Source organism: Neovison vison, chromosome 5 (assembly GCF_020171115.1).
Source record: "Neovison vison isolate M4711 chromosome 5, ASM_NN_V1, whole genome shotgun sequence".
NCBI classification, from domain to species: Eukaryota; Metazoa; Chordata; class Mammalia; order Carnivora; family Mustelidae; genus Neogale; species Neogale vison.
The window spans coordinates 97,075,590-97,097,763 of record NC_058095.1 but is presented as its reverse complement, the minus strand read 5'-3'; the positions used below and the strand labels follow the sequence as shown (position 1 = coordinate 97,097,763).

The window sequence follows — 22,174 nt, the reverse complement described above, 5'->3', positions numbered from 1 at the left end:
TAGAGGTGATGGGAGGGAAATCACCACTCTATCCTAGCAAGTGAAAATCAAAAAAGACTGAAAAATCAGCAACTCTTCTTGGACCTGTCAGAGAAGCAGAGACACACAGCAAACTCCTGCCCCCCAAACTGGAGAGACAGACAAATACAGGAAGTATGTGGGGTATCCAAGTGGAGACTCATAAGTGGAAACCACCTCAGGATCCAGTGCTGGGGTAGGAAAACCCGAACTGTAATTCATGAATTGCCAGAGGCTCAGTGTTGTCAACTCCAAGAGTTATAAACTCTACGGAGATCCAGTCATGGCAGAGGTGGGGCAGGACAGGCTGGGTGGGGACACAGTCTGTGGGATTTACTCCAGGAGCTCTATCAGGTTCTCACAGTATGTTGGAGATTGTATTTTGCCTTGTATAATATCAGAGAAAAGTCTCTTTGTGTTTCTGATGGGGCCAGAGGAGAAGGGGCCATCTTGGAATATGCCAGAACTCTCTGTTTGCTTTTAAAAAAATTTAGTGTGGGGCTGGAACCCACAACCCAGAGAGGACCCACATGTTCTACCAACTGAGCCAGCTAGAACCCCAGAGCACTTTGTTCTTAATGAGGCCTCCCCTCAGGAGAAATTAGCTAACCAGAGCTTAGCCTGAGGTCTTGTCAGAGCCTAAGTGATGTGGGAGAAGGGAAATACCCAACCCTAGCCCACTCTAGTCTTCCATGTGGAAAAATTCTGTCATTGTTGCAGACATTTCTTTCATGGGCTCTCCCCAATCCTGCAAGCCTTCTCCACACCCCACACCCCTCAAGCATTCTGTCTTCCCTTGTCTCCTTCCTTCCTGCCTAGATGAGCATTGCTGGAATCTTCCAGCTCCGCTATTGTCAGGCTGATGGACGAGCAACCCCCACTGTGTTTGTTTTGGTGCGTAATTAGGGCCATGACAGGCACAGATAGAATAAGGACATTTTAGAGCAGTACCAGTTTGGAATAAAATCATGTTCATTTTTCATCTGTCATCTTTCACTAATGGAATATTTTCACCTGACCCGTCAATCTTTTTCTAATTTTATCTGTTTTGCTGCTCTGTGGCTTACCACTCCTGCCCCTGTAGATTGAAATGTTTTATTTTGAAGCCTTTGGGCTACTTACTGGAGACTCATAATAACCATAATTTAAGATGAAAAAAAATAGTTATAAAACCTTCATGTCTTAAATGTAACAGCATGGCCTTGAAACACTGTTGAAATCTTGAAACACTCACAGTCTGATAACCTGGAGCTAAAATAGCCAAAGCTTTGAGTCACATGATCGAAACTGGCTGAAAAGTCTTAGGCAACATTTATGCTCAAGGCCATAATTAGATAGTAACTGCTATAATAGTGAAAGAAAACCAAATTTTACAAATTAATCAATTGAGATTTTAAACAGAAGAAAACCCACAAAACCATTCAGCCTATTCTAGCAATTTATTAAGTGCAGGGTTTCAGTTGCCAATAATTTATAAAAAATAAACAAGCTCATTAAAAGTTAATTCATTTATACCATAAAAGAAGCATATGGAAAGATTACTACCAAAATTAGAAACTCAACCCAGGAGTTTTGAATCACACAAAAATTTAATTAATGGGTCTGTAATTATTTACCAATTCAGCAACAAATATACAAATTTCAGTGTTTTTTTTTCTGTGTCATTAGATTGTTTCAAAAGAACAGATGGTACAAACATACCACTATAGGAACATCTTCTGCCAAATGATCTTCAGGATGCTCTCCATTCAACATTCACAAAATTCGGATCCAAGAAAATAACCCGATATTGCTAAATCACTGTGGGAATCAATTTTTTTTAGTTCGGTTTTACCAAGGGCATTCCGTGACGATGTATATTCAAAGTCACAAATAAAATAACAAGTGCTTCTGGAGGAGTCGTATTGACTGCCACAGTCCCCGGTTTTATGTTACTGAGCTCTGAATGTCTGATGAACAATAAATCCTACACATTTTAAGAGAAAGTGGAAATGTCCAGGAAAAAAACGGGTCTAGGGGCTCTAGACCCGTTTTTTTCCTGGACTCATATTTACTGGATACTTAGTATGTTCAGCACTGTGCTCTGGTTGACATTACTCCTATTTCAAAGATAAGGAAATTGAGATCCAGTGGCATTTACAAGGTGGGCCCACCAACTCCCACCCCTCTGCCTTTCTGACTCAGTGAATAGGTAGGTTGAAATTGTTTTCTTCTCTAACCTATTGGGTTGAAACAAAGTCTGGTCTATCAGTCACTAAGCCTTTTCTGTTGTGTAATAATTATGTCACAGTACAGATTTCACCTTCTTCTTGTGTCCTATCACAGACATTATGGTATTTCCACCCTTTACTCAAGGTTCTTTGTGGTTTTGCTTGACCCCTTTCTCCTTGATATCAAACAACGGGTATTTACCACAAAGGTATGAAACAAAGATGTCCCAGGAAATTTACTGGAACAAACAAAACTCTACCAATATTTAATGGTTATAAAAAATGGAAAAGCAAAATGGATCTGAGAAGAAAAAAGCTACATATTCTCAGAAACTCTAAGCATTTTAAGATGACATAAAGGAATTCCTTCTAGAAGATGAGTCCCCTGGTGTTTATTTGCACAGAAAGAACTTAACCCGATATAGAAAAATTCTTGCAAATAGTATGAATACTGACTGGTCAAGGACAGTGTGAATAGGAAGAAAGAAGTTACAGGCCTCTCCCTTTGTGATTGTTCTGGGGGTGATGATTTAGGATAGCAGTACTACTGCCTTGTTACTCAGAAAGACAGGTTATCAACGGTAATCACATGGAAGCTCGTGTTCTTTCCTCTGAATACATAGAATTGAGCCATTGTAGCATCGAACACACAGAAGTATCTGATTCTTGACCGTCAGTCTTTCTTAAAATGCTCTCTGGAGAAAGGTGATGTCAGGGAGCTAATTCTGTTAATTCATGTATTCCGTCATTCAGCCATAATTTATTTAACTCATCAACATTTGTTGAAGAGTATTTTGCATAAGATAGCGGGCTAGATACTGAAAATCAAAACAAAACAAAAAGACATAGCCTCTTCTTTCCTTCTAGAACCCGGGCTCTCTGTCAAGGTTGGTCCATGTCATCTAAATTAACGTTCTCCTTCCCAGACAGAAATTTTGAGCAACATTGTTCAATATTAAATATTAAATATTAAATGGAGATGCTATAGGACAATATAATTGCTCTATTCACTCAGAAGAAAGGCATTTTGAGAGAAAAAATGGGATAGATTATGTAAAAACAAAAACAGTTTAATTCTACCACTTGAATTTGATATTCAAAACTAGTTCCAGAATTCTTCATTCCACATAGAATTACTTTTTGCATTTAAATTCAAGTTAGTTAACGTATAGTTTATTAGTTTGGGGGTAAAGTTTGTGATTCATCAGTTGTATATAACACCCAGTGCTCATTACCTCAAGTGCCTGTCTTAACGCCCATCACCCATTTACCCCATTCCCTACCCACCTCCCTTCCAGCAACCCTTCATTTGTTCCCTAGAGTTAAGAGTCTCTGTTTTTATCCTATTTTATTTTCCCTCTCTTCCCCTAGGTTCTCTGTCTTGCTTCTTAAATTCCATATATCAATGAAGTCATCTGGCTTACTTATTTCACTTAGTAAAATTCCCTCTAGTTCCATCCATGTCATTGCAAATGGCAAGATTTCATTCTTTTGATGGCTGTGTAATATTCCATTATATATAAATGGAATATTACACACACACACACACATATATATATATATATATATATATATATATATATATCACCTCTTCTTTATCCATTCATCTGTCAGTGGACATCTGGGCTCTTTCCATAGTTTGGCTATTGTGGACACTGCTGCTATAAACACTGTGGTACATGTGCGCCTTTGAATCACTACTCTTGTGTCCTTTGCATAAATACCTACTAGTGCAATTGCTGGGTCTACAACAGTTCTATTTTTAACTTCTTGAGAAACCTCCATACTGTTTTTCAGAGTGGCTGCACCAGCTTGCATTTCCACCAACAGTGTAGGAGGATTCTCCTTTCTGAGCATCCTTGCCAACATCTGTTGTTTCCTGACTTGTTAATTTTAGCCATTCTGACCGGTGTGAGGTGGTATCTCATTATGATTTTGATTTGTGTTTCCCTGATGATAAGTGATGTTGAGCATTTTTGCATGTGTCTATTAGCCATCTGTATGTCTTCTTTAGAGAAATGTCTTCTTGTGTCTTCTGCCCATTTCTTGACTGCATTTTTTGTTTTTTGGTTGCTGAGTTTGAGAAGTTCTTTATAGATTTTGGACACTAGATCTTTATGTTTTGTCATTGCAAATATGTTCTCCCATTCCATAGGTTGCCTTTTAATTTTATTGTTTCCTTTGCTGTGCAAAACTTTTTATACTGATGAAGTCCCAATAGTTCACTTTTGCTTTTATTTCCCTTGCCTCTGGAGATGTGTCTAACTAGCAAGGAATTGATATGGCCAAGGTCCAAGAGGTTGCTGCCTGTGTTCTCCTCTAGGATTTCACCCATTTTGAATTTATTTTTATTTTCCTACATAGATGTTTTAAAATATTTGTTTTAACCAATAGTTTAGCTTAATTATAAATTTCCTTGTCAGTTATTTCCATGTACTATAGAGCTCTTTTAAGAAGTTCATTTTTCTAACTTATTAAATATTTTGGGTATCTTATTATGCTATTAAATAACTTAGCAGAGCAAGGCTTTCTTTATAGACCTGCACTGTCCAATGGAGCAGCCATTAAGCCACATGTGGCTATTGAGCCCTTACAGTCTGGCTAATCCAAATTGAGCATCAGATGTACCACACAGGTAAAACACACACCAGACTCCCAAGACTTAGTATAAAAAAAAGTATGTAAAAATCGTCATCATTTTGATATTGATTACATTGAAGTTATGGTATTTTGATTATGTTGGGAAAATAATATATAGCATTAAACTTTATTTCTCCTGCACTTTTTAATTTTTTTAATGGGACTACAGAAAATTTAAAATATGCAGCTTGCACTCCCTTTCTATTGGACAGCATTGTTATAAATAGTATAAAGGTAAAACCTCCAAGGCATTAATAGATTCTAATTACTGTCTGTGGAAGACCAAAAATAAAATGAAAAATGTCTTTAATGAATCTGAAAAACCATCCTTCCAAACCCAGGCAAAAGGAAGAAGGCATAAGCACATGTGGTACACCTGGATCCAAAGCAGGGGCTGTGAAAGTAGAGCAAATACAAGTGTGGCAGAAATTAAGCCAAGAGGCCTCAGGAAACAACAGTTTACCACCTAATGTCCCTTTACACTTGACCGCACAACCTAATAAGAGATGCAGGAGCTCCAGGGGAACTGTCTCTATATAAGAAGAAAGGAAGGAAGGAAGGAAGGAAGGAAGGAAGGAAAGAAAGAAAGAAAGAAAGAAGAAAGAAAGAAAGAAAGAAAAGAAAAAAAAAGTAAATCGGTGAAATACCCAGGACTCGCGAGGGGAATATAAGAACTGACATGGAGGGCGCCTGGGTGGCTCAGTGGGTTAAGCCGCTGCCTTCCGCTCAGGTCATGATCTCAGGGTCCTGGGATCGAGTCCCGCATCGGGCTCTCTGCTCAGCAGGGAGTCTGCTTCCTCCTCTCTCTCTGCCTGCGTCTCTGCCTACTTGTGATCTCTCTCTGTCAAATAAATAAATAAAATCTTTAAAAAAAAAAAAAAAAAAAGAACTGACATGGAAGGAGGGTGGTGTTCTGACAGGAAGTCCCGCCTCCTGCCCCAACTCCCTCCTCCCTCCTGGGGTCTGGACAGACCCAAGGGGTGCCACCCCTCCTTTCCTGTGGTGGGAGCCACCGACCTCCTCCTAAAGTCCAAGGGTGCTCGACCTTAGCATGCTGCTCTCAATATAACTGGGTTGGCTGGTTTTAAGATGTCATTTCTCTTTGAGGCTTTGGTGTCTATTTTGTCTTTTTCAGCTCTTCCTCTATTTTGCTTTCTCTGTGTCTGAAAGTCTCAGCTCAACCACAGGGATGGGCCTGGGGCACCCTCCATCCCTCCCATCTTTCAGCCTTGCTGTCAGACCCACCACTCATATTCTGTGTAGTTAGGTCAACTCAAAAAAATTGTTTTTAAAGAAACGTGTCTGGAAGCCAGTTATATGATTATGAAGGAGGCAAAGTTACAGGCAGATTTATTACAATACTTCATCAAAACACCGAATTACTTCCATCCACACTCAAGGAAATGAAAATGATGTAGCAAGAAAATTTTTAAACATTTACAGTAATTAACAATAAATTAATCCAATCAATAGGAATGGTTAAATAAGTTGCAATAAATTCATAGAGTGGGATCACTTTACAACTAGAAATCGTGCTTTTGAAGACTAATGACAAAAGAAACACACATGATGAAAATTAATAAAGATACATGATTATTTACAATATGAGCCAACTCCATGCAAAACAAGATACATAGGCTCTATTATTGGTGGTGAGATTACAGGGCTTTTTTTCTCTTTACATATACTTTCTATGCTTTTAAATTTTTTACAATGAACATTTATTACTCTTAGAATCAGAAAAATATATATACATAGAAGAATCTATTATTCTCTAGTTTCTATTTGTAGTAAGAAGTCCAATTTTTAAAAGAGTACCAACAAAAGCTTATCTTTCATGGAAAAAAATCATACCACCTCTGAAGATGATACATAATACAGTACAGCATTTTATTATACACCATTACTCTGTGTCAGCAAGATTAGTTATGCTTGATATGATAGTGGTTTACCTTGCCTGATATGATACTGGCTTATCTATAAAACAAACACTGGGATCATGCACAGCAATAGTGAAACAGAAAGACCCTTGTCTGAAAATCAGCAAAACTTGTTTAAGGGGCATTAAAGGACAAGGCCTCATTAGCCCTTTCTAGAAATCAGTAGCATGTTTCAGTGTGAAAGTTCAAAGCAAAACTAGTTCAGAGTTAGTTCGAGAGAAGTTGCAGCCAAAATATTAAATAAACCTCAACAATCACAGAGACAAATCTTCCAGGGTTATCAGACCAAATGCTTTGGAGCCTATGAAGAATTAAAAAAGAAAAAAATTCAATTCAAAGAAATCTTGCCACATTCTAAAGAAGAGGATGAGTTATTATTTCATTCTTATTTGCTCAGGAAAGGTCACATCATTCATTGCAAGGAGTGCTCTAAAAGCAAAGGTTTATAATCAAATTAATCATAATATTGCTCATAAGTACTTTTTTCTCCTTTCCTCTTCCTAGAGCCATATAATATAATGCATTTTACAATCGGTTTATGCTTCCTGAAGAGCCCAACATCTCATGATTCATGTTTATTTTTCTGCAAACATTCAAAGTCCTCTATACGCAGACCCTTGACAGGGCCCCAGTAACCCAAAGCCCTCATGGACCGAAGGGCCTGGAGCGGGCCTTGAACGTCACATAAAATAAAGTTCTATCATTTGCTCTGCTAAACATATCATTAACCAGATACATAAATTAATATTAGCAGCATTTGCTATAAACACTGCTTTTAAAAGGAATGTTGCAGCATAGGGCCCTTTGTCATCTCACCTCTATTCTGCCATTTCTTTTTCAAGGGAAACCTGGTTCAACAGAGACCATTAAGCATATCATGGCAATTGGTTACTTGAGTATGGTTACTTGGGACTTAACTTTTATTCCAAAGTCTGCAATTATTACTTCAAGATAAACACTACATTAAGGAATGGGCACTGATAAGGTCATTCAATTCCTGTAAAAAAAAATTACAAAATTGTTCCCATTTCACATATGTTCATTAAAGGATGTTGCAGAAATCATGGCCCCTGACACTCACTGATCATCTTCCAAAAAAAAAAAAAAGAACAAACCCAGCACTATTCACATTATTCAATATTTTACAATCACATATGCTCATTTCCAAATGTCTGTCCTATGTCATATAAAATTTTCTTGAAAGTCGGATAAATGAAATCTATAGTTTTACAACACTGAGAAGTACAAATGGTTAAAAGCTGATGTATGCACATAATTATTTCAAAATAAAAGAATAGAAAAACGTCCAGGACTATTTATAACTTCTTCTGCCTTTCTTAGAGTAGTAGAAAATCAGAGAAAGAGAAATAATAAAAGCAAAAAGTAGGAAACCGATGAAAGCCAGCAAAGACTTTCGGGTATGAAAAAAGCTGCATTCGGAGCACAGGGTGAATTCCTCTGGACAAAATCTTCCCAGAGTCTCAGGACCGGGGAAGCCATTGTTGTCAATAATTTTCCTGTAATGTTTCATGGACGGTTTGGGCTCAAACTGATTTGCTGCATAATGATAGAGGCCAAACTTCGGAGCTGAGCGATCATGAAATGAATAAGCAAAGTATCCACAAAGATTGATACCATCCAGTATGTAGGCTAGAAAAACAAAAGGACAGAATGGTTGTTAAAATATTTTTGCACACAACACTTCACTCTTACACAGCATTAGGGAACGCATCATGGAAACTTTCAATACCATTTAATAAAACTAAATTAGGTTTAACCATAAAAGGCTTCTTTCATGAGAGGACAAATATTGAGCTACAGTCAGCATAGGAGGTTTTATATAATTCAACCTCCTATGATGAACTTGGGTTCAATCTTTATGCACACGAAGAAGGCATGAGCGCTGTAAACCCATCTGAGATGGGGGACAAAGGACTCCACGCTTTTACAGGCCCAGAACAGGTGTTAGGGAATTTTCCACTCTTTTTCTAGGGTCTCCCACTTTTAACTAAACTCCATTACCCCTGGGGGAGAATATAGGTCTATCTTGGACTTGTTCAGCGTGGCAGGGAACAGATAGCACTTTTCCTCGGAGAGCTAGCTACAGTGGGCGTATATGGTTGAGCGCCTATCCGGCATCACACCCTCGGGGGGCCATAGGCTTCAAGAGGCGGCTGTTTCCAGGACCCCTTACCTTTCAGAGCTTCGTTGACATAATTCTGCATGTAATACACCCTCAGCCTGTCTTGGGCTGCGAGCGGATCGTCGTCTATGCCATTGGCTATTATATACATGGGGAGGTCTCCGTACTTCAGCTTCAGCCAGTTGAGAACTTTGCGCAAGCCCCAGGGCACCACGGCCACCTGACCTGGAGAGTTGAGCCAAGTGATGTCGGTCATTTCCTGCACTTCCAGGTAATCGTTGTATTTCACTGGGTCTTCTTTTTCCCAGTCGACAAGGATGGTGGTGTAATGACTTACAGCCAGAAAGTCAAAGGAGCCCCGGATTAGCTTTTTTTCTTCCTCCGTGAAATACGGGAGAAGGAAATTGTTTCTTCGGTCGAGCCAGTCCCTCATCACACGTGGATAGTCCCCAGAGCCGAAAATGGGCTCGGCCAGCCAGCCGATGTCAAATTCCAAAACCCTCTCGGCCACTTCTTTGTCCTTTGGGGAGAAAGGGCAGGCGGGTTCGATCCAATCGGCCTGCAGGGCTATGGATATTTTCCCCTTCTGAGAGCCCCTGAACTTCTCATCGTACACGCGCCAAGCCAACGCGTGCGCCTTCAGCAGGTTGTGCCCGGCGCTGTAGGTCATGTTGCGCGTGTACGGCTCGCCCATCGTGATCCAGAACTTGACGTGGCGGCCGAGATCCCGAAAGCACAGGCGGGCGTACTCGGCGAACGCCAGGGCGGTGCGGGGGTTCTCCCAGGCGCCGTGCCTGGCCAGGGGCAGCGGCAGGCCGTGGTGCAGGGCGGCGGGCCGCCAGAGCGCCACCACCGGGGTGATGTTGGCGCGCACCAGCTCGCTGACCACGCAGCGGTAGTAGTGCAGCGCCGTGTGGTTCACCTGCGACTCGTTGCCCAGCGGCTGGATCAGGGCCCAGTCCAGCGAGAAGTGAAAATGCGAGACGTGCATCTCCTGGAGTAAGGCTATCTGTGGCCGGATGGCAGCGAAGTCCACGCAGTAGGACTTCCGCCTCTTGGTCACCACCCCGTCCACCTTAATCAGCCGCTTACTGTGGTGGACATCCCACAGGTAAACGTTCGGGTCGGTGAACTGAGACAGGGTGGTGTCCACCTGCCGGGAGAGGAGGAGGCGTTAGCTTCCCCTGACCACCCCGGGAGAGGAGTTCCGCGCGGTCCCTGCCGCGAAGCTAGCCAAGCAGGAGGAGCAGAAAGGGAGCCTTTCCAGCAGGAGGTTTAAACCATTTTTCCTCAATTGCTCAGCTCGTGAAGAAGAAAAAAAAAAAATCCACTTTTTAAAGCATATTTGCTTTACCTATAGTTCTAATTCTTGCACTGCTTCTTTAATGTTTCTTTTTTTTAGATCTGGGAGGTGATAGGTAAGGAGGGCACGTGGGGTGAGGAGCACTGGGTGTTATAAGCAACTTATCAGTCGTCGAACACTACATCAAAAACTACTGATGTTCTGTATGCTGGCTAATTGAACGTAATAATGATAATAAATGAAATAATTAAATAATTTTGAAAAGAAAAAATACAAAAAAAATCTGATTTTTTAAAAAAATCATTTTATATGACAAACCTTAATGATTCTCACACACCTCTGGTCTGTGTTAAGGAAGCAAAGTGCTTTTGAACGTTTGTATTTTAATATAAGAAATCACCAATAATACGAGATTCCTAAATTTTTAAAAAATGGACAAAAAGATGAAACATAGAATCCGAGCGAGTTAGAGTCAGAAAACACAATGATATTTAAAATCAAATCATGAATCTTAAAATCACGTTCTAAATTGAAGTTTGCTGTAGGCAAAGAACATACTAGATACGTGTAACTGTTGCTTTTTATCGGCGTTAGTGTCAAAAACATTAAATTCAATCTGATGGAGAAAGTGTTAGAGAATGTGGAAATGAGGAACAATATTGTCATTTACACATACTGGGCTATTTGAGCATAGTTTTAAAATGTTATTTTTCTGTGATGCTCAGGAGACCAGTGGTTTTCAATCATCTGATGAATTAGCCCCCAAAATGAAAATGAAAAGCAGATAGATTGTAAAATTGAACCACAAAATTCTCCCTCATGTGGAGGAAAAGGCATACTCTAAGTTCATTCTAAGGACCCACTGACTAAAGCAGTGCTCTCCTCTGAAACAGTCCTGTTAGAACAGGTGCCTGGGTTTTCCTGACCCTCGGAATACAAACAGGGGTCAAACTCTGGTTTGGAATCTCTAGCAGAGGTTTCTTTGCAAGTTGTGGCCTGAGCTGCTTGCTGCTTCTCTGGAGGGCTCAGTGCTGTGTTTATAAAGGAAAGTAATAAAACACCAGCATGTCACAGGGAAATTGCTTTCTCTGGAGAACTGTCCCTTGTAGATCACCCACGCATGCATTTCCCCTAGTACTGTGGGAATGCTGTGAGAAGTACTTTTCCACTGTGATGCACCCACAAATCTTGTTTCCTCAGCTTTGCAAGAGAAAATATTTGCATGCTCTTTTGAAGTGAAAGTGTTCATAGCTTGAAGGAATTCTTTGGATTATTCTCACAGAGCTCTGAGTTAACTAAATTTGTAACTTTTCTACCACAATTTTCCCAAAACAGCAGCTTTTATTCAGCTCATCTGCAAACAAATATGAGAGACTAAGGTATAATATCTGGGGGCGGGAGGCATTTATTTTTTGAAAATACAGGACACTTAGAAATGAGCACTTGGGCATAATTCTATCTAACCTATCTAATCTATCTAACCGTCATTAATTGGTTGACTTTTCTTAAAAAAAAAAAATGAAAAATCAAGTGGAGTCTTTCAGAAGAAATGGGCATAAAGTATGTGTTTAGTATATTATGGAAGAAATCTTCTCCTGATAGTGGCCAAGGTTAAAGAAGCTCTATGTCCCCAACGCGTAGCAGTTAAGTACCTGTGTTTTCTGTGAGCATTAGTGGTTATGGGAAAACAAACCTGTCGTCTGGGAAGTTAGGTCCAGTGACAGTGACAGTCCACATGAACAAGCCGGAGGTTAGACTTCAGACAGGTGGTACCCTTACTGGGATATTCTTTTTAAAGTTGTTTTTTTTAATTGATATTAGGAATTTATTTGTATTAGGAATTCGAGATGCTAGCCAGGAGGGAAGAAATGAATTTCCATGGTTGAAAAATTACTTCTCAGGACTTTAATATAATGTGTTAAGAGTATAGAGAAAAGCTTGTAAATTAAAACATATGCACACTCTCTTTGGGGCTGCCCTACAACAACCTTGGTTTTACTTTGCCAAGTAGGAAGTTCACTTAGGAAGGGCACTGCCAAAATAAAGCAAAGCTCAAGGGGAAAAGCAAAGAGAACAAGAGCAGTTGCAAGCTTTTCCCACTAGAGAGCTTCTGCAGAAGTTCACCCACCATGGGTTTGAGAGGGAATTAGTTTGTGTGTGGTTGGTTGTGTGCAGGAGAGACTGGAGAGGAGGGGGAGGAGGGAGGCTTCGCTACATGAAGGAGTAGGAACCCCCACAACAGATGAGATAAAAGGGCAGAGCAACCTCAGAGGAAGGGTCCAGAGCTGATGCGTGGCTGGCATCAGATCAAATTCTAACACAACCTCCCCTAAGGAGAGGAAAAAGCAATCCTCTCCCCTTCCTCATCACTGCCAGACTTCTTGCTTCTGACCAGAGTTTCTCTGCTCTCTCTCAAGGAAATAGGTCGCACCCTTAAAACTTTCTCACTACTTACCAGTTCCCAAGGCAAACACAGTCCAGGGATGGGGAACAGAGCAGGAATGAAGGGGTCCCCCACAATATCCCACAACTCCCACTGTCTGTACAGAGATGTTGGCAGAAAATTCTCTCCATGTAAAACTGAACTGCGAATTACCTGCCCAGGCTCAGGCTGCTGTCAGAAAACAGGGCAGAGCATGAGTCCTCAGGGACAAGGGATACAGAGCCCAGCTGGGAGTGGCACCTGGCAGGTCAGGAGAGAGAACGAAGACCAGGGACCAACCAACCCCCAGCAGGGGAGTAAAGAGGGATGGGGAGCTCATCTCTCTCCCTTTGTCCCCTTCCCCCGACCAGCACCCTATTTGAACCCCACCGTGGATCCCACTTCTAGGAGAGAAATTAGGAAAGGGAGGTTCTGGGAACAGAGGCTGAGGAAGAAGAGAGAAGAGGAGGGAGGAATCCTCCAAACCCAACCAATAAGGCAGAGCTAGACCTCTTCCTCCTGTGCTCAGACAACTTTGCTAACAGTGTCCCAAAGTTGTCTTTTAAATGTAAGAAGGGACTTAAGTCTGACACTGCCTTTAAACCAACTAGGTCTGCAAAAGACCTAAGAATAATATAACCCAGCAAAAAAAAAACATGTTAAGGATGGTGTTGATTTCTTTCCTTATAGGTAAAGGATTTCCTTTTGATACTTAAAAGAAAACAGCAACCCATTTCAACCAAAAGACCTTTCCTCAGATCCAAGCATTCTTCTAAATACTTCTTTTGACATGAAGGGTCACAGAATATGCTACCCCAAAATGTGACTGTAGGAGTTCAGGGCCTGCTACTCCAAAGTATGTTCCGCTGGTATACTGATTATTTTAAGCTTCAAGCACTCAAAAAATAACAAACACAGGGAAAGGCTTTCTCAGAACATCCCTTACCTGTCTAAAGACAGATGCTCCAAAAGGAACTCCGTTGTCATCAGTTCCCTCCCGGGAGTTTCATCCCCCCAGGGAAGATGGAGTCTTGTCTCAGAAGAGGAGACCAGAGGTCACCACAACACCCAGACACTTTGTCACAAGCTATTATGGTTCCCTTCTATACTTCAAAGGGCCCATTTGTCTTTCCTAAAAATTGTTTATTCTTCCCTAAGAGACCTATATCCCACCCTCACTTCTAGCCTTTTCTATTGAGATGGTATTTAAGCCAGAATTCTAAGTCACCTCAAGGAGTTACACATTTTTCTCTGAGTAACGCTAATGTATATGTATATGTTAATAAACTTCTATTTGTTTTTCTGTTGTTAATCTGTCTTTAATTATAGGGGATCTCAACTAAGAACTCAGAAGGGTAGAGGGAAACACCCAGCATGCTAAATGCCATTGCTTGTCTATGAATACCAACCTTTGTCTCTGTCTTGATCTTTTTTTTTCTTTTCCGCATAACAGAATTCATTGTTTTTGCACCACACCCAGTGCTCTATGCAATACATGCCCTCCTTAATACCCACCACCTGGCTCCCCCAACCTCCCACCCCTCGCCCCTTTAAAACCCTCAGATTGTTTTTCAGAGTCCATAGTCTCTCATGGTTCACCTCCCCTTCCAATTTCCCTCAACTCCCATCTTTATTCTCATACTGTTTAGTAGGACCCAACCATCACCCTGCTCACTTAGCACCCTACTCTGTGAACTCTGTTATATTATTTGTGTATCCAGCATCTTCCCTCAATAGACCTCTTTGAAAGCAGAAATCAACCTTACTCATCTCAATGTGCACTCCCCTCAACCAAACACCCCCAGCGATTAACAGAGGGCTTTGTACACTAAGCATCCAATAAGTGCCTACTAAAATATTCCATCAAACTCTAGAAAACAAATCCCTTTAAGATTGGAAAGTTAAAAATACTATTGAGGATTGCCTAATTGTAAGTGTTCATTAAATGTTGGTTGACCATTTTGAAGAACTTCCTTACCATTTCGATGACTAGTTCTAAAAATGAAATTTGGGGCAGTGAATCATTGGAGCAAAGGTTTTCATTGCGGAAGTGCTTCTGCAACAGCACGCAGCTCTGCCTCGGGAGAGCTCTGCCTGGTGTTCCTGCCTCAGGCTCAGCTGCTCCACTGAGATCTCAGAAAATTTGGAGTTCTGTGTTACTTCTTGTTTATGGAAGAACCCAGCTGCTTTAAAAAGCATTGAAAACCACCAAATTAAAAGGGAGTATTTTATCTTTTTACTATCTTTTCAGATCTTAAATATTCATATATTTTTAATTTGTTCCTCTTTGGGGGCTGATTTAAAGTGCAAGATGAAGCTAGGAAGATTTTTGGAGAGAAGTGTGCCATGTTCCGAAATGCCCTTAACGTGCTCACTCAGGAACCACGTCCGGCTGAAGAATGGACAATGAGCCATGACAACCTAATAAGGAAGCACTACTTACTAGTGATAGGGCTTGGTGACACTGCTGATTGGTTTTGTCAGCTGACTTACTTGAATGTAGTTGTCAACAATTCCCCAAGCAAAGTCACAGGGAAATGTCCCTTCTAGGGGTTGATTTTCAGGTAAAGGAGGGAAGCCATTTTTCTCTATCAGCTTTTGGTAGAACAAGGCTGACGATTTTGGCAACAGTTTCTTATCCTGGCTTAGAAAGTCGACATAGAAGAGCCCACGTCTGATGCTGTAGCCTCTGTGCCACTCGAAGCCATCCATAAGAGACCATGCCGTGTAGCCAATGACGTCTACCCCATCCAGCTTGATGGCTGCAAAGAGAAGAGAGGATGAGAACAACTTGACCAACCCTGACCTGAGTACCGGCCTCATGACTCAAGAACACTTAAGGGGTTTACTACTTAGGGAAATAAGTTACATATAATGCTTATTGTTTGGTAAACCAATGACCTTTCTTACTAATAGAAGGCTATCACACCTGGACAATTCTACAAATAAAAGTCTTCACAAATAAGATGATCTCCAATACATTTTTACTTGGAATATTTTTATTTCCAGTAGGCGGTCTTTGGGCCTGAGAAGATGTTTTGTTCCATTTTCTATCCTAGCATTGTGGCTGCTGTAAACTAAAATCTTTAAAAGCATGAACTATGCAATTTATTCTTCAGGAAGTGTTAGTATTCTTTTTTCTTTAAAAATTGTTCTATTCAGGGGTGCCTGGGTGGCTCAGTAAGTTAAAGCCTCTGCCTTCGGCTCAGGTCATGATCCCAGGGTCCTGGGATCGAGCCCCGCATCGGGCTCTCTGCTCAGTGGGGAGCCTGCTTCCCTTCCTCTCTCTCTCTGCCTGCCTCTCTGCCTACTTGTGATCTCTGCCTGTCAAATAAATAAATAAAATCTTTTTAAAAATTGTTCTATTCAAAACGAATAATAAGAACCCCAAAACATGTACAGAGATCTAGATACCCTGAGATTTACTTAATCCTTAATATAATCTAAAAATTTAGAGAAGTAACTCTGAAAATCAAATTATTTCACACATTACAACCCAGTTTCTCATTTCCAAAATGAGTTTTAAAAAATGAATTTAAGTTCCTCAAAGTCCCAAATGAGAAAGGTGTTACATAAATGCCTTCCTACTGTTGCCAAAATGATTTTCTGCATTACTATTAAAACTATAAATTCACACAGTTTATTACAGATCATCTGAAAGATTGTTTTTCCTGTGGATTTTGGCAGGAAATTAGAATTTTATCCCCACTCCTACCTTTTAAGGTTTCCATTATGAATTTTTTGAGGTAATACATATATTTAGCATCATCTCTCTTGGTGGTCCCTGAGACAAACCAGCCATTTTCCACAATAAATATTTGAGGGTGGTTATATTCAAGGTCAATCCAAGAAAGGAGTTGCCTCAGGCTGGGAGATTCCAATTGGCGGAACTTCATGTGAGGGTCCAATAATTGAAAACTCAAGGTTGGTCCAAAAGAAAGAGCAAAAAAGTCAGCTGTTCCCTTGATGAACTTTTTCTCAGATTCAGTAAAATCAGGCAAAAGAGATGAAAGATTATTCTTCATGCTGTCAGGATAGTCGCCATCAATGAATATGGGTTTGGCAAACCAGCCTAGGACAAAGTCAAGAGATTTTTGACATTCTTTGATGCTATGGTTGGTCATTCTTCGAGGATTGATCCAGTGGGAGCTTAGTGCAATGGATACCTGGCCTCCCTGAGTTGGACGGAAAGAAGTGTTGTAGAGATGCCAGATTTTGGCATGAGCCTATATAAAAGAGAAAAACCATGGTGAATCTATCTCTGATTGGGAGAAGAAATACAAAACATTTTTGAATCTGCAGCTCTGTTGGTATCTGTTTCTCATCAAGTCTAACCTCATGAATAACCCCACAATATAAAAGTCACCTGGAAACAATAAATTATTGTCGAGGTGGGTCAGCCCACAGAGAGCTGCTACCATGACTGGAATTGTTTCTATTATTTTTCAGTAGCCAATGGAAAATATGAATTTCTTATCTTGAATGCAAAGTGATTATTCATTCTTCAAAAAGTTAACGAAATAAGAATTTGTTATATCCTACCCTACTATTTAATTGACTTTAGATTATATAATTTTCCATTAGTAGGCTTCATGAGAAGAACCAGTCCTGCATTCTGATCACACCAGGAGTTTCTAAATAGGATTATATATATATTTTTTATCCTAAGAGACTGGGAATTTTCAAGTTAACTCAAGTTGTTGGAGTCAATTTAATATTTTGTGTTCATGCCTCACAGCTAAAATTCTAACACATGTTCCCACAATCTTTGTTCTTCCCTAAGCAGAATCAACACAATAAATTAAGGACTAACTCCAACATCTAACCTTGGCCCACCCTCTGGAACTCTGGGACAGTGCTGCTTTCCCATAGGACCTAGAGTGCAAGGTATAAGCCAAGAACAAAAATCACCCAAATGCAGCTTCAAAAAGATCAGATGTCCATTGTTAGTCAGTGTTCATCTGGGAGTTTCTTACATCAATGAAATGGGCTTTGCTTGCTTAAGATTAGCTTCATACTCCCGTAATATCTTACTGACTTCTGATAGCTTATTTTCACTTGTTTTCCTTCTATTTATAAAGACTAATGAGGATTACAGGGTTTTTCCTCCCTTTCTTGAATTAAGTGTCTCTTCACTTTTGCATTCCTTGATTTACTTCCCCTATTTTTCTACAAATGCAAATGCTGTTTATCAGCTTTTTACTCCCCTAATATATCCTCCCTGAAAAACCCCATTCCAGTTCTCTGTTTGACTCATTCTCCAAAATGATCATGCCAATTTCATCCCACTCCCTGGGCCTGAAGAAGCTCGTTCGCTCAAGATGCCAAATATCCTCTTCATCTTTCCTAAATATTCTTCTCGTGGTTCATTTCGGTGCAGGTGTCCAAGAATGATCTCATCACTGTTCTTATGAGTTCAGCCAAATAGTTCAATGGAATAAAAAACAGTTTATGTCTAACTTTCATTTTTAGTTTCTTGGTAAATATCTACAATGTTTCATTCCACTGAATATATTTTTTCATGACCCGAGGCAGCTACCCATATGCTACAAAGGAAATGGAGAATAAAAACCAAATCAGAAGAATAGTGGCCTTTGCCCAAGGGGTTCAAGAAACTGAGGCTTAGTCGTGCTGGGCTGCTGGCTTTGTGACATCTCCCACCTTTATCTTCCTCACCTCAGCCACTTGACTTCTGTCTTCCCCATTGTCAGGAAATCTCATCATGTCATTTAACAGTTAATCAGAAAAGAAAGGGAGGGGGCGCCTGGGTGGCTCAGTGGGTTAAAGCCTCTGCCTTCAGCTCAGGTCATGATCCCAGGGTCCTGGGATTGAGCCCCATGTTCGGGCTCTCTGCTCAGCAGGGAACCTGCTTCCCTCTCTCTGTGTCTCTGCCTGCCTCTCTGCCTACTTGTGATCTCTATCTGTCAAATAAATAAATAAATAAATAAACTTTACAATAAATGTAAGAGACATAAAAAACTTTGAACATATTTAAAAAAAAAAAAAAAGAAGAAGAAGAAGAAGAAGAGGGGCGCCTGGGTGGCTCAGTGGGTTAAGCCGCTGCCTTCGGCTCGGGTCATGATCTCAGGGTCCTGGGATCGAGTCCCGCATCGGGCTCTCTGCTCAGCAGAGAGCCTGCTTCCCTCTCTCTCTCTCTGCCTGCCTCTCCATCTACTTGTGATTTCTCTCTGTCAAATAAATAAATAAAATCTTTAAAAAAAAAAAAGAAGAAGAAGAAGAAAGAAAGAAAGAAAGAAAGAAAGAAAGAAAGAAAGGGAGGAGCTCCAGCTAGGCCTCAGGATGGAAGACCAGGGCACTTTCCTAACTTGGCCCAGTTGAGGCCCACAGACCCTCATGTCCTAAATCTAGCAGACATACCTTTACAGAACAAACACTGCGGTGGACAGCATAACGGTCCAGGTAAGAGTGAAAGCAACCCAAGAACTTCCTGATCTGGGTCAGTTTTGCAGGTGGCTGAAGGAAGAGTCATACAACAGAAAGGCCTACGCTAATGGGCCACTCCTCTAAACCCGGCTACTTTGACACAGCACAGAGGTTTGGCGAGGCAATGAATGCCCTGGGTCACATGGAGGTATACACATGGTCTTTAATGTCAGATACAATTCCTGCTCCATTAATTTTTTTGTGTGCCTTTAACCATGTTACCTAACGTGGGCAGGTGAAACTAACTTCCTTGTGTCTCTCACAGGGTAGTTATGAGGATTAAATAATCTACATAGAACACCTAATGCAGAGTTCGCATATGGTAAAATCTCCATGCATGCTTACTCCTTCTTTACCTAAAGGATGAGCAGCCAAAAAAGATAAGCCCAGCCCATAAAGCCTGAACACCACCTGCTGAGGAACTCAGTCAAAGAACAGCGAAGTGACGTAGTGATACCACCTGGGCTTTGGATGAGAAAACGCTTGGGTTTGGATCCCAACTCCCCCATCCATTACCAGGGTGAGCTTCAGTTACTCTGAACAGGTAGGAAATAGAGGGTGTTCTCCTGCAGGGACACGATGAGGATGAAAGGATAGGAGGCAAGTAAAACTGTCTGGTAAGTAGTTGATGATTTTAGAGAAGTATAAATTTGCAGCATTGGGAAGTTGATGATTAATTGTATGCGTCCACTTGCCTGGACTAAGGGACACCCTGCCCCCCAGATAGCTGGTAAAACATTTGTCAAGGGTTTAGCTAAGCTGTGCCATGGTATTGCTGCCTCAGCATCTGGTTTTTTTGGCCAAGTGGCCTTCAGGGACCTTAAGTGACACCAGGTTCTCCTGCAAGTGTGTGCCCCAGTCAGCAGCTTGCAGAGTCACAAGCAAATGTAAGTTCGTGACATGACCTCCCGATCCACCCTTGTGATCAGACTCCCCTTCCTCTCAGCACCTGGATGGCTTAGGGGCCCTTTAGATAGACACCCACCCCGTCTGTGGGGCTTACCAAAATCCTTTTTTTGTTGTTTGTATTGACCAGTCTGGGTCTAGCCTAGGAACCTTAATAAAGGCATGACTTTAGGTCCCGACTCTCTCTTTGTCTGCGCTCTCCCCACAGGGCCCCTTAAGGCCCTGTACTTTTTCTAGGACCTATGAGTCACAAACTCTTTATTTCAAGTTCTCTTGTGGTCAGTTGTTGAACTGAGGCTCACCATACAGCCCTGTGCTCCACTTAACAAATGTTAATTTAACAAACCATAACAGCATTATTTCTGGGTGTGTCTATGCGGGTATTTCTGGATGAGATTAGCATTTGAATTGGTAGGCTGAGCAAATAAGATCAGCCTTACCAATGTGGCCTGGCATCATCCAATGCACTAAGGAGCTGAAGAGAACAAAAAGGGGAGGACAAATGAATGGTTTGTCTGGAGAAGGCAAACTAATAGAGAAAGCATCTTGGATGTCACTTGTCTTAACCCCAGTGACACTCACCCCACCCCCCAAACCCTACTTCATCTCTTATTTGACTGCTCTCCGCAGCAGCCCAACTTGAAGGTCATCATGCATGGCAACTTCTCCAGGAAGTCCCCCACCCACACCAACCTGCCACACCCGGCTGCATGTCCCTCCTCTGGGTGCCCTCCAAGTCTTAGGCATACCTCTCTTGTATCACCTATCACAGGTGATGACACCTTCCTGCCCAGACTCCCTGGGTGTTCCCTCATCCCCTCCCTGGTATGTGGAAGTCCCAGTGTCTGTTGAACTGAACTGAAGCTTGTTTCATTCACCTCCAATCCATGTTCAGATGGTAGGTTTGAGTAATCAACTACTGTAAGGCAAAGCGTAGGAAGGTCACTGCTTAAGGTGTGGCAACAGCGAGGGATGATTAAGAGGGACATGGCTGTGTTTGTTTTTCCATTGCTTTCTAATTATTCCACATACGTTCATCTTACAAGTTTGTTATTTCAAGATTGAGATTTAATAAAGCTATTTGACAAGGACTCAAGGAAGTAATTAAGGGTATGCATAAGAATGTTCACCTACACACTATTTCTAAGAGCCAAATATTGAAAACAATTGAAATGTCCAATATTCAAAAATATTCATACCATATATGCATGTTTGAACACATTATGGTATGACTAAAGATATACTACTATTCAGACATTATAAATAATACAGAGAATATCCATTAGCATGTCAAAACTGTATCCAAAATACTAACTGAACAGAAAAGCAGGTTACAAAACAGTAAGGAGAGTTTAACGATATTTTTTTTTTAATCAAAGTAAAACACATACATAAAAACCTGGAATGATTTATAAATTGTCAAAAGAGGTTTTGTAGCAGGATTGCAGGTGGTATAATTCCCCTCAATTTGCTAATCTGTATTTTTTCATTTCCTACCATACACATGTATTGCTTTAGAAGTAAGAAAAAAACCTTAAAATTTAAGGAAGGAAAATAGCTCAGAGAAGCCAGATGGCCAGTCCTGCTGAAATGTCCATGACGGTTATATGAAAGCCATGATCTAAATAACATTTGCCTAATTGTTCTCTGTTCTGCCCTACAGTCTCTGCCTCAGTTCCTGAGTCCCAGACACAATGCACCTTGTGCGAAGGTCTGAGGTCACCGGGGCTTTTACGCCTCCATAGGTGCATCTCTCCCAAGTTTTCCAATCCCCGGTCCCTCCAGCTTCACCCCACTTCAAAACCCAGCTCAGCCATCACCCTTCCGGGAAGTTTTCCCTGACATCTTCCTTCTCTCTGCTCTTAAGTGTCCATTCCATGTGTTTCCACAGCTGACCTCTCTCAAAGACCTTCACCCTATTGTGTTGGATTCATTGAAGTGTCCAGATTATAGGGGTTTCCAAGACATTGACTGGGTCTTTCAGCTCTCTCTTCTCAGATTATAGCAAAGTGTCTGGGGCAGAATATGTATAATGAACAGATATGGAGGAATGAAGGCTGGCACTAAGAACCAGATCAAAGACTTTGGGACAGAAGCAAACATTTTTCTGATCCAGAATGGGAAAACTTTCTCCTAAGATAACCTGGG

General features: G+C 41.1%; 1 protein-coding gene across 1 annotated transcript in view; it reads right to left on the bottom strand.

The window, feature by feature from the left end:
* Nucleotides 1-6,184: 6,184 nt before the first annotated feature.
* Nucleotides 6,185-22,174, bottom strand: part of KL (klotho) — a 41,104-nt gene continuing 25,114 nt past the window's right edge. Inside the window, exons 2-5 of the mRNA XM_044249573.1 lie at nt 16,392-16,902; nt 15,170-15,438; nt 9,003-10,104; nt 6,185-8,458 (exon numbers count right to left, since the gene is read on the bottom strand). Coding sequence (XP_044105508.1) covers nt 8,121-8,458; nt 9,003-10,104; nt 15,170-15,438; nt 16,392-16,902 — 2,220 coding nt within the window. The 3' untranslated portion in view covers nt 6,185-8,120. The remainder of the gene's footprint in view (nt 8,459-9,002; nt 10,105-15,169; nt 15,439-16,391; nt 16,903-22,174) is intronic.